Source organism: Brassica napus, chromosome C7 (genome assembly GCF_020379485.1).
Source record: "Brassica napus cultivar Da-Ae chromosome C7, Da-Ae, whole genome shotgun sequence".
Taxonomy (NCBI): domain Eukaryota; kingdom Viridiplantae; phylum Streptophyta; class Magnoliopsida; order Brassicales; family Brassicaceae; genus Brassica; species Brassica napus.
The window spans coordinates 38,750,930-38,765,500 of NC_063450.1; the positions used below are offsets into that span (position 1 = coordinate 38,750,930).

The window sequence follows — 14,571 nt, forward strand, 5'->3', positions numbered from 1 at the left end:
CATTTGCTTCCAGAGGGACACGTATAGTAAGCTAACTATCACGTTCTTTCATAATTTGACATGCTGATGTTGCAAAACTATTGGAGAAAAATTAATGATATATAATAGACGACTTACGCTGAGACGATTAATCAAAGCGATATGACAAAAATAGAATCCTAAGCTGATTGGTTACAACTGTGGGGAGCCAACCACATTTTTCAGCGGCTTTCTTAAACAGAAAAGTAGACCTATTTGAGGGTGACTTATACCTGCCTGCTTAATCAAAGATCGCCGTTTTCATCGATTTAGTTACTAAAGTTTGCTTCATAACAAAACATTAACACCATTTTAATAAATACTAGAACTTGATCTGCACGTCCGTGTGACTTTTTTTTTTTTTTATAAATTGTATAATGACTTTTCTAATTAAATAAGTTATTTGGATATTTTTTAGGTTTCTACGAATCTACTCACACCCAGAAGGATCTGACTCGATCCCGTCCGGAAATTTATAATATCCGAATAAATAATTTTAAAACCTAAAAACATGATATTCAAAAAAATCGAGTTGTACTTGAATGGGTATTTAGATGCCAATGTCTAACTGATTTTGTAAAAAAAAAATTGTTAAACGGTTTGAATTTTTGTCGTGAATGAAACAATTTCATTCAAACATGTGAAATTATTATGGTTAACACGTAAAAATAAATAATTTCAAATTATTATAGTAGGTTAACATGTAAAAATAAATAATTTCAAATTATTATAGTAAAATCAATTAATAAAGTATAAAGAGTGAAAAAATAGATGTAATAAAATACTTAAAATAAGTAATTTATGTTTTGTACTTTGTAATACATGTTATCGAATTAATTAGAGAAAACAATAAATAAAGTAGTTAGAATTAGTTAAAAATGAATGAAAATCTGTAAGAAACCACTTAAAATTATGCAAGTATTATTTTTGTATTTCAGTTTTAATAGAATAGATTTGCTTATGTGTGAGTCATGATTTTATTGGTATAACATGTTAATATAATTTAGCTTTGGGTTTACTAGTTTCCGCTAATCATACCACTTTCATCATACCAATCCTGTTTTATTAAAGGAAACTCATCTCATCTCTCAACTTTCCTTATATAAATTAACACTTAGCAAAGTGATGATTATATTTGAAGTACAAAAACACTTGAAACTGTGTTTAAAATCCTATTTATTTGAGTAAGAAATAAAAAGAATGAATTAAAACAAACGGCGTCGACTATGCAATGATAGAAAAACGATGGATAATCACATGGCGCTTTGCCTTTTGTAGTCACGAAAATACAATCTATAAGATTTTTCCAATTATTAGTATTATCTCATTAATTGTCAGATAGAAAATCCAAGATGGATACTCCATGATCGATCTTGATCTCATTCGTTGAAACAAATTAACGCACTTAAATTTAGCTGTCCTTTGTTTCTTTTCAACTTGCACTCTATATAGTTTTTTTTTTTGTAAAAAGATCTACACTATATATAGTTTATTTTAAGTATCATTTACTATCTTTTTATATGATCAGTTATGCAATTGGAAGAATATACGGTAACTAAACTATCGTTTTTTTTAACGTCTGATTAATTATGTCATTACAACGCTGAGAAATATTACAGTGGCGTTTCTACATCCGACAATTTTACCACCATATAAAAATACATGTCTGACTGCGTCACTCCTACCCGCCATATGAAATCCATGTTTGATGATACGCCCTATGAGATCCATGTTCGATGATACGCCCTACACCATGCTGAAGACTTCTTGTAACTTTTTTCTCCGTAATCTGCATAATTTGCGTTTTCTGGGATTTGAACCCCAGACCTCCCGGTGTAGAAGTATTAATGAACCCTTAGTCAAACTACTGGATTTGCATTTCCACAACTAAACTAACGTTAATAACAACAATATATTTTTATATCAATAAAGATCTTTTTTACAAAACGTAAATTGTTCCATCATTCTATGAACATGGAAAAGTTATCTACACACCACATGTCATGCTTTGAAATCCAATACAAAGGGATAAAATGCATTTTCTTTTGATTAAATAACAACAAATCATATATGGTTTTCAATCTTTTCATCATATGAGGAACAATCATCATCTTTAAATTATTAATATTCTGACTTCGTACGAACATTGCCTGACTACGAAAAAGATAGCAAAATATAAATAAAGAAAATAAATGGGGTTTTATTAGATGGGGTCTCTCTCAAATACATAACCTTAGATCGTAAAGAGAGAAATACATAACCTATTGGATCCATGAGATTAGTAGGAAAAACAAACATTTCATGATATCAAAAGGAAAAAGCTAAAGGCAATCATGCTAAATGCTGAGTTTTGGACAGTAAAGGAATGGTTGGCAAAAAGAATACATAGTAAAATGATGAAATAATGAAAGGTGTTTCAGTTTTTTTTTTCATTTTAATTTAAAAGCAATTACCGTTTAATATTATAAGTTTATAACTGACGACAAAAGTATGGGTTTTCACTCTCGAATCTCAACAATTATCGGTCTTCACCAATTGAGACAATCAAAAACTGGGTTATACACTGTAAACGAAGAAGCCATATTGGCAACTAATGGGATATACACTGTAAATGAAGAAGACATCTTGGCAACTAATCAGTACACTTATCCGAATGTCTATCTTGAACTTTGTGAATGAGAACGAAGATACTGCCGCTTGTGAACTTAGTAGTGGCTAACTTTTGAGGATTTAAGATTTGCTTGAGTCGCAAATATAATGGAGTCACTGTTAAAAATTTACTTTAAAAAAAATTGTCTAGACAAGTTTTATAAATAAAAAATATTATTTCAAAATTATAGTTTATAACATAACTTTATTATAGTAATTTAGGATTTATTCAATATTTTATTATTTTATTATTTTTAAACAATTTTTTATTGAAATTTTATTTATAATTTATAACTTTTATATTTCACTATATCAAAATACAAGTAACTAAAATGAAACTCTTTCAATTGTTTCAACCCTATGTTTTTATTATGGACTCTACATCTACTAAATGCCTTAACTAGGTTTGAGCATAAAATCGAGATCCAAAATTTAAATCGAATCTGAACCAAAATTTCAGTATGTTATCTCATCTGAAATACAAAAGTATCTGGATGGATGTTGTAAGATGTTATAGAACATATTTGAACCTGAATTGTTATTAACCAAATCCAAAAAATAACTAAAAAATCTGAAACTAATATTCAGTGACTCAACATATATATTTGAAACATACATAAGTATTTCAAATACTCAATTTAATATTTGTTTTGATATATATGACATATAAAAATAAGTATTAAAATTTAAATAAATATTTTAAATATCTTATGTATAAATAAGTAATTCATAATTTGCTTGTTAAATTATAACTCTATTCTATCTATAAATTAATGCATATTGTTTACAAATAATGTTTATTTTTATGCTTGATTTAACAATTTGCTGACATTCATTAACTTGATGAATGTTTGACTAATCTCTATTCAATTAAAGAAAAATTCTATTGTTTATGTTTTCCTTTAAAATTTTGTCTTCTACATTAGATATATCTTAATCGAATAAATACAATCTGAACCAAATGATATATGATTACGTTATTGTTTTAGGATGTGGTACAAATTAGAATTGAAATCTACCAGATTTATATTTACAAATTTGCTTTAATAAAATTTACGATGTTATAAAAATTAGAATCAAGATCCAAAATACTCGATCCAAGCCTTGATGCCTAACCATAGCTTTGAAAATGGATATTAGGCGTAGTAAATCTTTGCCACACACCGCTTCAAATCTCTCTTGCGAACCCTCAAAATCCGATTAAGCTCACTCACCTCACTTTCTCATACAAAGAAATATCACACCGCCTGTTGTCACACAAAAATGATGCATCACACCGCTTCACATCTCTCTTAGCTTATAAAAGTTTATTCAATCTTTTATATTTTAAATGTAAAAATCTTTACTTGTATAAAATCCATTAATATAGGGTAAAAAGCTAGACATTTTTTACAACTTAATTAATATGTCACTACAACTTCAGTTTATATCAACCATACAACATAAAAAAATCATTATATCATCATCGTCTATTATTACTTTAGCTTTTTTCTTTGATCTGTAAATTTCAATTAAATAATATTATATCTATACTTTGTGCTTTCTGCTGAAATTGATTATACGAAAGTTCTCAGGTGGTGTGACAAAAAAGCTAATCATTTCTCAAAGTAATCAGCTAAACCTTAAAAAATTACATCTGACAATAAAAATAAACTATTTTATTACAAAACCACTCGTTTATAAATTTGTGTGTAACAGATTCTTATTTGTTGTACACTCTCAACTCAGAGTCTTTCACATTCGTTTTTCCGACAAGAACATCAAATCTTTTTTTTTTTTGTAACTAAGAACATCAAAATTTTCAGAGAAATGATTGTTCTTTTGTTCAAATCAAAGTTTCTTCCCTGTGATTAGCGATACTTTAGCTGTTGATCATCCAACAGTCGTCGTAGCTCCACCGGACTCTTCTTATTTTTTTCAGTTTCCGGCGACCTTTACCATTCTCCGGTAGTAAATCCACCGGTTACTAGAATTTCAGACAAAAATTGAAGATCTCCGGGAGGCGATTCTGTTCTGACATACACCAATTCCCGGTTTCGACAAAACCCACAATCAAGTTTATTCCGGCGAACCGGAACCGACTTTACCGGCGACTCACTCTTCAAACCGGAAATGAAGTTTATGGAACTAGGGTTTCGGCCTGATACATTCTACACTGTGGAAGCAGTAAGGTGAACACAAGAACTCAATCTTCTTTCTCTCTCGAATTTTCGAAATTTTTTGTTAAATTGTTCCGACCAATTTCTGATCTTTTTTAACTGTTCTGTCTGAAAAAAAATTCAGGTCTGTGTCTTCTGATCTACTGAATGATCTTATAATCCAAGTAAAATCCACCAAATATCATCTTCACAAGGTAATAAAAATTCCACTTTTTCATTGTAACATTTTCAAGATTTTTTATAATAATAAAAAAATATTTTCAATATTTGATTTCTGATTTTTATTCTTTTGGCGCAATTTATATTTCAGTTTCCGATGTTATCAAAATGCTTGCGTTTAAAGAACCTAGTCTCTTCACAATCACAAGAACCCGAAACCTCACAAGACCAGAAAGTAATCCAACTCGTTGATTTCCCCGGCGAAACAGAGGCTTTTGAGCTCTGTGCTAAGTTCTGTTACGGCATCACGATCACTCTCAGCGCTCACAACGTAGTCGCGGTACGATGTGCAGCGGAGTATCTCGGCATGACTGAAGAAGTCGAGCCTGGAGAGACAGAGAATCTTGTCCAAAGACTCGAACATTTCTTGACTTCTTGCGTTTTCAAGAGTTGGAGAGACTCACTTGTTGCTCTTCAGACCACGAAGGCTTTACCTTCGTGGTCTGAAGATCTTGGCATCACTAGCCGTTGCATCGAGGCGATAGCCAACAGTGTAAATGCATCTCCGGGTGACGATTTCGCGAACGTAATGGAGACAGGGTTGTCGAGAAACCGGTCAAGGAGAAGAAGAGATGAAAGCTTGTGTAATGGTAAGGCAGAGAACTCGCGGTGGTGGGGTGAAGATTTAGCTGATTTGGATTTGGATCTTTACCAGAGAACAATGGTGGCTATAAAGTCGTCGAACCGGAACGTTTCTCCGAGATTAATCGGTAATGCTCTTAGAATCTATGCATCTAAATGGCTACCAAGCATTGAAGAATGTTCTCCGGTTTTGGAATCGGTTATCTCCCTTCTACCAACCCAAAGATCCGCTGTTCCTTGTAGCTTCTTGCTTCAGCTACTGAAGACGGTTAACGTTATGAACGTTTCGCCTACTTCGAAAATGGAACTCGCGGTAAAAGCAGGGAACCAACTTGATAAGGCAACGGTAAGCGAGCTGTTGATACCCTTATCGGATAAGTCAGGTATGTTATACGATGTGGATGTTGTGACGATGATGGTGAAGCAGTTTCTGTCTCAGATCAGTCCTGAGAGAAGACCAACAATGACACAACATAGAAGATCTCGTTCAGAAGAAAACATGGAGGAGATACAAGAGATCAGAGGCTCTCTGTCTTCTTCTTCTTTTCCTCCGTTGTTGGTTAAAGTAGCAAAGCTTGTTGATTCTTATCTTCAAGAGGTTGCTAGAGATGTGAACTTAACCGTGTCAAATTTTGTTGAGTTGGCTGAATCTATACCTGAACTTTCAAGGATCAGTCATGACGACTTGTACAAAGCGATTGATATCTATCTTCAGGTAAACGATGTCACAATTAAATTCAGGGTCTTCTAATAGCATGTGCAAGTGAAACTGTCAAATAAACTTTAAACACATATAAATATAACTATTAACTTTTAAAACTATTTCATTACATTGTTAAATATACGGTCAATATTTTTAGAACAGGGCTTAAAAATAATTTGAGACACCAGTGCATTGATTGTTATATTTCACACCCTCTCTGTTTTCAGGTTCACCAGGAGATTGATAAGATTGAAAGAAAGAGGTTATGCAGAATCTTGGACTGCAAGAAACTATCAGTAGAAGCAAGCAAGAACGCTGCACAGAACCAGCTGCTTCCACTGAGAGTGATTGTGCAAATCCTCTTTGTAGAGCAAGCCCGAGCTGCGATTGTTACAAATACAAACAATATCACAAATAATGAGACAGCAGTTTTGAGAAGAAGCTTTACAACAAGAAGAGAAGAAGATGCAGATCTAGAAAGAGTTGAAATTAAACCTAACGGGGGATTTCAGAGCACTCCTTCGAGATTTATGGCGTTGTGCTCTATCCCAAGGCAACCTAAGAAGATGTTTTGCAAGTTATTGTCGATCAGCAGGAGTTTAAGCCAACGGATTTGAAAAGAAAAGATGGTGGGAGATTTTTTGTTCTACTGGTTTCTTGTCACTCAAGTCAAGTGTTTTTCATTGTCTCTTTGAAAGCTTATTTGATTTTGGAAAATTCATTTCTCATACCACATTGTAAAAGAGAATAATAAAGAAAATATGTACATCAGTTTTTTATTGGTTTTGAGAAAAGAGAAATGTATTTGAAAGAAACATATTCTTCAAGTTAAAAAAAAAACATATTCTTATGTCACAAACTACCGTAAACAAGGTAATGATGTGTTTGCAAAAAGCCCACCCGGAAATTAGAAAAACAAAACTCGAGCAGAACTCAGATTTGTTGATATAATGAGATTCTAGAGGCTTCTTATCTCCATCATCACCAGGTTCTCCTTAAAATCCAATGGTCTGAGTCACACCAGAAACAAGATTAATAACCATGGAGGTTCCCCATGAGACCCACCCATTTTCATCTCCATGTCGCTCAGCCTCAACACCGATCATTTGTTGGACCTCCGTCCATATGTTCCTCACAAATTCAATAACCGCTTTAGATCCTTGGTTAGGCACTTATTTAGACGATATCCGTATCGGGTTCTAGTCCAACTTAAATTTCTCCAGCTTCTTTGGCCTGTAAAACGAGTCTGCTATCGCTTGAAAATGGTTGTTCCTTTAATCAAGCTCCCTCATGTTCTTTAGGTCTGTGATTGAGTCAATGAAACCGATTAAGTTGTAAAATTGCTGCTTAGGTTTAGAACCTCGAGTTTCGTTAATCTCTTGATGGGATTTGGAATCCCATTGATCTCGTTTATATGTTCGTCAAGATGCTTTAGAAAAGGCATTTCGTTACTGAAGCTAGAAAGTAACGATGTTTCTTCAGCTGGATTGATAATCTCTCCAGATTCTGTGTTCCATATCCAATGTTTGTAGGTAATGAAGGCAAGTTGTTGAAACTTGCGTCTTGCTTAACAAGTGGCCTAAGTATAGAATCGATCCCAAACAGGATCTTTGAAATGTCAGGACAAAAATAGAAACTATTCAAACATTTACAATAAAAGACAAGAACCAAACTGCAATGTGCTATGCTTTCAGGGAGTACGGGTAGATTGTTGGCAGTCACATTAAGAATCCTGCTAAGCAACATTCATATAGACTCAAAAAGAGATTCAAGAAACTTTAAGAAACATCAAGCATTTCTCTAGATTCTTCTTCATGTTCAAGATTGCATCAGGTATATAAACTGTAAAAAGGTTTTTAAAACAGCTTCAGAACACAACAAATGAAATGCTAAACTGCACATATTAAGCAAGTTCATGGTGGAGTAATCAACCATGTCGGATGATTTCAAATTTTGGGAATTTATCAAGATCTTGATCCATGGTTTTGTGATTCTCGTTCGAATTAATAGAATATTAGAGAGGTTTAAATAAAAAGAAATTAGAAAAAAAGATTCAATGCTGAACAAGTCAGCATATTGAGTTGGTTTTTGCCATGTCTGTGATCAAAAGTTAAAGTTAGTTTAAAGTGTCGAAGTGGACCAAAGAATTTAATATGATTCCATGATGATAAAGTCAAACAGCCATCTTGTTAGAATGGTCATCTCAAGATCAATCCGGTCCACCTTATGTTTGATTCTATTGAATGTTGGCTTATGTAATTGAGTGGTTAAGTTAAACCCAAATTCTATAGTCTCCTTTTTGTTTTATAGTTTTCTTTATAGGGTAGTTTGCCCTAATTTCAAAACTCTCTCAGGCACTATTATCGAAGAGCCATCAGCCTCCATTTTCCTCAACGTCGGTGAGGCCTTCGGCCGCCGGCGTCGGGCCCTCTGCTCCGTCCAGTGCTCGTCACCCTCTTCTGCTCGTTCCTCATCGTGTTCTTCTCTGCTCCGTCTTCGGAGTTTTCAATTCAGTGTTTTGACCACCAGACCCGTCTTTTGGGGGTCTTCTCACTTCGTCATCATGTCTGTCAGCTTCAACCATCTTCGGATCTCTAGATCTATGTCTCGTCGACATGGTCTTCCACCAGCTCAACTGTCTCTTTCGTATCAAGTTGGTCGTGATACTCTTTCACCCTGTGTAAGTGGGACTCCACCGTGCTGCAGGGTTTCAGTTCCGATAGCACACTTCTTGCTAAAGACGAGCTCCTCCCGGACCAGTCTCACCAGATCCAGCTCGACAAACACATGTTTTAACGGTCCTCTTCTCTGGGATTCCGAGGAGACCCGACGTACCGCTCTTCCACTGTGTCTTGCTGAAGAACCCGTTTACTCCGAAGGTCCCACCTCACTACGCTCTAAAATGCACTGTCTTTCCTTTGGCGGCGGCAGGCCCATCTCCGGCGTGTGTCTCCTCTCACTTCCGTCATACCCACTCAATCGTGTGTCTAGGGTTGGGCCGAGAATGTCTTTTAGTTGGGCCTGGACTACAAAGTCTACAATATCTGCTAGCCCACAAACCAGCCATCCAAACCTGAAACCTACGGTATTGTTTTTAATTATAAGTGCAGTATTGGTGTTGGTTTTTTTTATAAGGATTTCTGGTGGATTCATCGGGGCCTTTAACTTGCGTATAATGGCATATCATATTTTTAAGAAGATATTATATGTGGACTCATTGAGACGGGATTTATTTCGTTCTCTCTTTTCTCTGGAGGAGAGTACTTTTCTACCATACATTCTTCTTGTGAAAGAAGATGTTTCCTCGGCATTGCTGAGCATTAGTTTCAACTTTATCACCGGTTTGTTATCTTGCGTAGCGGTCTGTATGGGGCCAGAAGATGCAACCGAGATTATCATGTGTTGTCTCGCAGGTGAGGGTTGGCCTTCAACGTTACATTATGTGACTAAGTTTCAGCTGTCCGATTTTGTCGGGAATGCTCTATCGACGCATCCAAGCTTTGTCTTGGATTCGCAGTCATCTTCCTTTGAAGACCTATATCTTTATTAATTTGGTTTGTTATTGTAGTTTATGCTTTTGATTTAAGAGGATGGATAATTCCCTGTTTGCAGTGAAGAAAGTTAGATGAATGAAATTTGTAATAAAAAAAAGAAAAAGTTAGTTTAAAGTGTCGAAGTGGACCAAAGAATTTAATATGATTCCATGATGATAAAGTCAAACAGCCATCTTGTTAGAATGGTCAACTCAAGATCAATCCGGTCCACCTTATGTTCGATTCTATTGAATGTTGGCTTATGTAATTGAGTGGTTAAGTTAAACCCAAATTCTATAGTCTCCTTTTTGATTTATAGTATTCTTTATAGCATAACCGCCGCCTGAAGTTTGAGAATGTCTTTAAAAGTATGTATAGCGATTATCCATCCATCACTGCAGTCATCATTAATTCCACTATATTCTGTATACGGTGCCTAATTTGGGGTTATACAGCCTAATTAATTTCCACCTCGTAATAGCTCCTAAACAATGCCTAATAGAGTCATTGCCTTAAAAATATCTACAAGTTCACGTCCCTGTTTTTAGGTCATCATTATTCCCTCCTCAATTTAAATCGTACTCGGTGTCTTCTCCTCTCCCACTCAACTAGATCCAACGAACATCATTTTCGGAAACTAATGTATTATACTTCCTTCTCCGCACCAGCTGTATTTCGGGACCCATTTTAATTAAAAATCGAATCTTATCATCATTCGTTATCACATCTTCCTCTTTTTATTCCCAAACATGATTTTGTCTTCTCTCAGGCTTATCCCCATTTTTTCGAATTTCATCTACCCCATAAAAGAAATCAGAGAAAATAAAAACGTCAGAATACATACCTCTTAGTTAAAAATTTGAATACATACCATAAACGAGTATACCGGTTACGCCTCTGGCTTGAATTTTTTTGTAGAGATTACCTGCAGATGACAAAGGGTGACTAAAGATGTTAGTTCAACAGAAATTATAATATACCAACAAAACATTAAAACCTATAAGCCACACAAAAAAATAAGCAAGTGGGAAAAACCGAGAAAAAAAAATGTTTAAAAAAAAATATATATTAATTAAAAGTAAACCATAAAAAGAAATACCTTAAGAAAAAGTGTTTGTTAAAAGAAAAAAAAGTAATTCACGGAAACGGACAACAGGTGTAATGACATCCGCCAAACGGTGACGGTGCGACAAAATCAGAATAACGCAACAGAAAAGTAGATAAGGCAGGGGATGACATATGTCGGAACGGTTAACGTTAACCGGAAGCAATTGAGAAAAGGAAGAATGAATTACACGAACTCACCCAAGTCACCAAGACAAAAAAGCTTTTAGGATGATTTCATTAATGGCGACGATCATCGTCACAGAGAGAGAGAGAGATCACGTACACCTTCTTTTTATCTCTCTTTCTTTTACACTTATAAAACGAAGATTTTTCTTTAAGTATATATGCGATTTTTCATATTTATTTTTGTTTTTTTATTCATCTGATGATTGTGGCTTGGGGTTATTGCCAGTGATTGCCGTTGTGGACGAGGTACATATTTCTCGAACTACGGTGGTGGACGTAGCAACCGTAGCACTGATTCTTAACCGTCGTTAACCTCGGCGGCGACGGAGGTAGCGGTGGTTTTGAAAGCGACGGAGATCTAGGACTCGATGAAGTGGAGGAAGATGATGACGTGGTGGACGACGGTAAAGCTAACGGAGGAGGCGATGCCGTCGATTTCGCAGATCTCGGCGGGTTAAGGAAGACTCTGATCTTCACTGAGGAGGAAACGAGGTCGTACTCTTCGATTAGATTCGCTAGATCTTCGTCGCACGTGATGGACACGAGCGCGTCGAGATCTTCCGTCGGGAGCTGACACCGTATAGTGACGGCGGATCCGCACATCTCAGCCATCTTCGACGCTAGCTCTGTCACACGCATGACACGCGCTGCCTTAGTTTCTCTCTCCACAAAATCGTTTTCCAAAAAAAAAAAAAATCAAATAAGAGCGGGAACTAACCGGAAAATGAGATGGAGCGGGGGACGGCGAGGACGCGGGTGTGGCCGCCGTTATAACGGAGTTTACCGTCGGGATAACGAGGTAAAATCTTCCCGCCATAGCTACAGAGAAATTTGATTGTGGAGTTCGTCACCATAATTACTAGAGGAAGATAGAGAGATTTGAAGAAGAAGAGTAAAGGATTCTTCTGGTAGGTTTGTCTGTGCAAGCCAAGTGATGAGTAACGTTAAGACCGTATTTATACTGATTTATGAAAATGTAAACAAACAATGGTGAGAAGAGAGAATAGCGAAGGGTATGGTTGTAATTTGGTGGACCCATTAGTTACGTAAGCCATAGTCTTCTCTTTTCTTTTTTAATTTCTTTAATAGAAAGGTGGGGAACCCCCGCCCCGAATAAGATAACATGATTTTATAATTATTTATATAAAAATAAATATAGCAATATTGAGACAAAGAAATTTAAGATAAGTAGATTTGTGATAAGGTTTTGATTTTTTTATTTGTATTGAGTGCTATATTCTATGAACAGTATTCATTAACATTCTCAGCCATATTATATTTCGGTGGAAAATACAAAATTTAGTGTTAGCTCAAATTCACTAAAAGTTTGGCCTAGAAAAATTAATGTGTTTCGAACATCATGCTATGGATCAATTTATGGGTGAAAAGAATTGTATAGTTATTAAATTAGCTAGTAGTAAATATTTGTAAATATTTTAGTTTGTATACTTTTATTTATCAAGTCAATACATATTAAATAATTGGATTAATCAAATGATACTTATATAATTTTGGGAATATTTAAGGGACAAATCTAAAGAAGAAATCCAAATCAATAAAAATATACTTTGAAATATTAACACAATTTATCATTTCTAGGTATTGATTTTTTTTTAAGATCAGTATTTTATGTTTATTTTTATAAAACTAATGTATGTATTATTTTTATATTGATAATTTACGTAAAATCATATATCCGTCTTTGTTCAATTTAAGCGTCCACGTATACAGTTAGACGCTAGACATTTATCTGTCACGTAAAAAGTGCCTATCACGTTTTAGAACACCGATAATAGTAGTATTTAATTTTTGCGAAAACCGTTTTTAGACCAAAAAATGGTAATTATGTCCCATTAGGTTAATTCTTATTTTGTACCATTTTTACCTCTAATGTCTTTTAGTATTTTCAAAAATAAATCAAATAAATAGTTTTACAAACTAAAAAAATTTGAAAAAATAGTAACTACCGATGAAATACCCATATAAATTTAGTGGTATTTTTTTTCAATTTTAAAAATGTTTAAATCATAATTTCAAATTATGTTCTACATAAAGTAGAATTGACATTCTATGAAGTAGAAAATGAAATCCACTTTTTCCATTGAATCCACTATGTTTAGAATACATGATCTACGAAAATTAATAGTACTCTAAAAATATTTAGACTACACATTCCGCACTTAACTTATCGCTCTAAAATCTGTAAAAATTGAATCTACAGATTACTATAAATCAAAAACATGTAGAAATCGAAATCTACACATTACTATAAATCTAAAAACCTGTAGAAAACGAGTTCTACAGATTTACTATAAATCTAAAACCTGTAGAAATCGGAATCTACACACTACTATAAATCTAAAAACTTGTAAAAACAGAGTTCTACATACTTATTGTATTTTATAGATAAGAATAATCAATTCCAAAAAATATGAAAAGAAAATATTTAAAAATATTCAGTTTCCATATATGAAAAAATGATTTTTCAGAAAAAATAAAAATAAAAAAAATCGTTTTGAAAATATTTAGTTTCTATATATGAAAAAAAAATTTCAGAAAAAAATAAAAATAAACAAATCGTTTTGAAAATATTCAGTTTTTCATATATGAAAAAACGTTTTTTCAGAAAAAATAAAATAAAAAAAAACGTGGGACATAAAGTGTAGGTTTAGTTTTTTTTTTATTTGAGGATTTGTAATGTTTTTTTTTATTTTAATTACTTTAATTATTTATTATATTTTAATATTTAACAAACATTTTGTTAATTGTAATTTCAAATTTATAATTGAAATTAAGGGGTATTATTGCCATTTTGAAAATAATTAATCTAATGGGACATAAAGTATATGAGATTAGTTTAATGGAACATAGTTACTATTTTTTTGCTTAAAAAACAATTTTATAACAACAATGACTCTAGGAGATGGATTACACCCCTCCACAAGGCCCATCGAATAACATGCCCTAATCCAGCAAGTCGGATCGATTTGGTCGGCTTGGCGGCTAAACCTATCGGCTTGACCTTAGAGTACTTTTAGCCGGTCGAGTAAGTCGACCAAAAATGCCCGGCTTGGAGGGAGCCTTGTCCAGGCCCGTATACTCGGCCTTTCACATCAAGGCCCAAAGAAGTACGATATTAGGACATCAGGGGCAGGAGTCCTATAAAAAGGTAAGGGGAAGCAACAAGAAAGAGACTTTTGGACGATTGAACAGACTGAGCGGCTAGATCTAGGGTTTTAGGCTATCTCTTTGATCTTGTTATTCTTTGATCTTGTTGCTCTTTCACTTTTCCTATCACTCTTGTAACCCTCCAGTTTAAACCTAATAAAACGTCTTTAGTCATCCCATTTCTGACTTCTTTAGTCGACTGAATCCCGTTCAAACAATTGGCGCCCACCGTGGGGCTGACTAAAGT

At 34.2% G+C, this 14,571-nt stretch overlaps 2 protein-coding genes and 1 pseudogene across 2 annotated transcripts; 1 reads left to right on the forward strand and 2 right to left on the reverse strand.

The window, feature by feature from the left end:
• Positions 1-4,353: 4,353 nt before the first annotated feature.
• Positions 4,354-7,104, forward strand: LOC106410395 (BTB/POZ domain-containing protein At3g26490). The gene is made up of 4 exons (XM_013850889.3): positions 4,354-4,838; positions 4,951-5,020; positions 5,137-6,342; positions 6,558-7,104. The coding sequence occupies exons 1-4, from the start codon at positions 4,780-4,782 to the stop codon at positions 6,945-6,947; spliced, it is 1,725 nt and encodes a 574-aa protein (XP_013706343.1). The 5' UTR covers positions 4,354-4,779; the 3' UTR covers positions 6,948-7,104.
• LOC125589727 lies at positions 7,082-11,340 on the reverse strand (annotated as a pseudogene).
• On the reverse strand, positions 10,221-12,097 carry BNAC07G23610D. Its single transcript, XM_013850890.3, has 2 exons — positions 11,875-12,097; positions 10,221-11,782 (listed from the first exon to the last, which is right to left on the reverse strand). The coding sequence occupies exons 1-2, from the start codon at positions 12,008-12,010 to the stop codon at positions 11,373-11,375; spliced, it is 546 nt and encodes a 181-aa protein (XP_013706344.1). The 5' UTR covers positions 12,011-12,097; the 3' UTR covers positions 10,221-11,372.
• Positions 12,098-14,571: the final 2,474 nt, after the last annotated feature.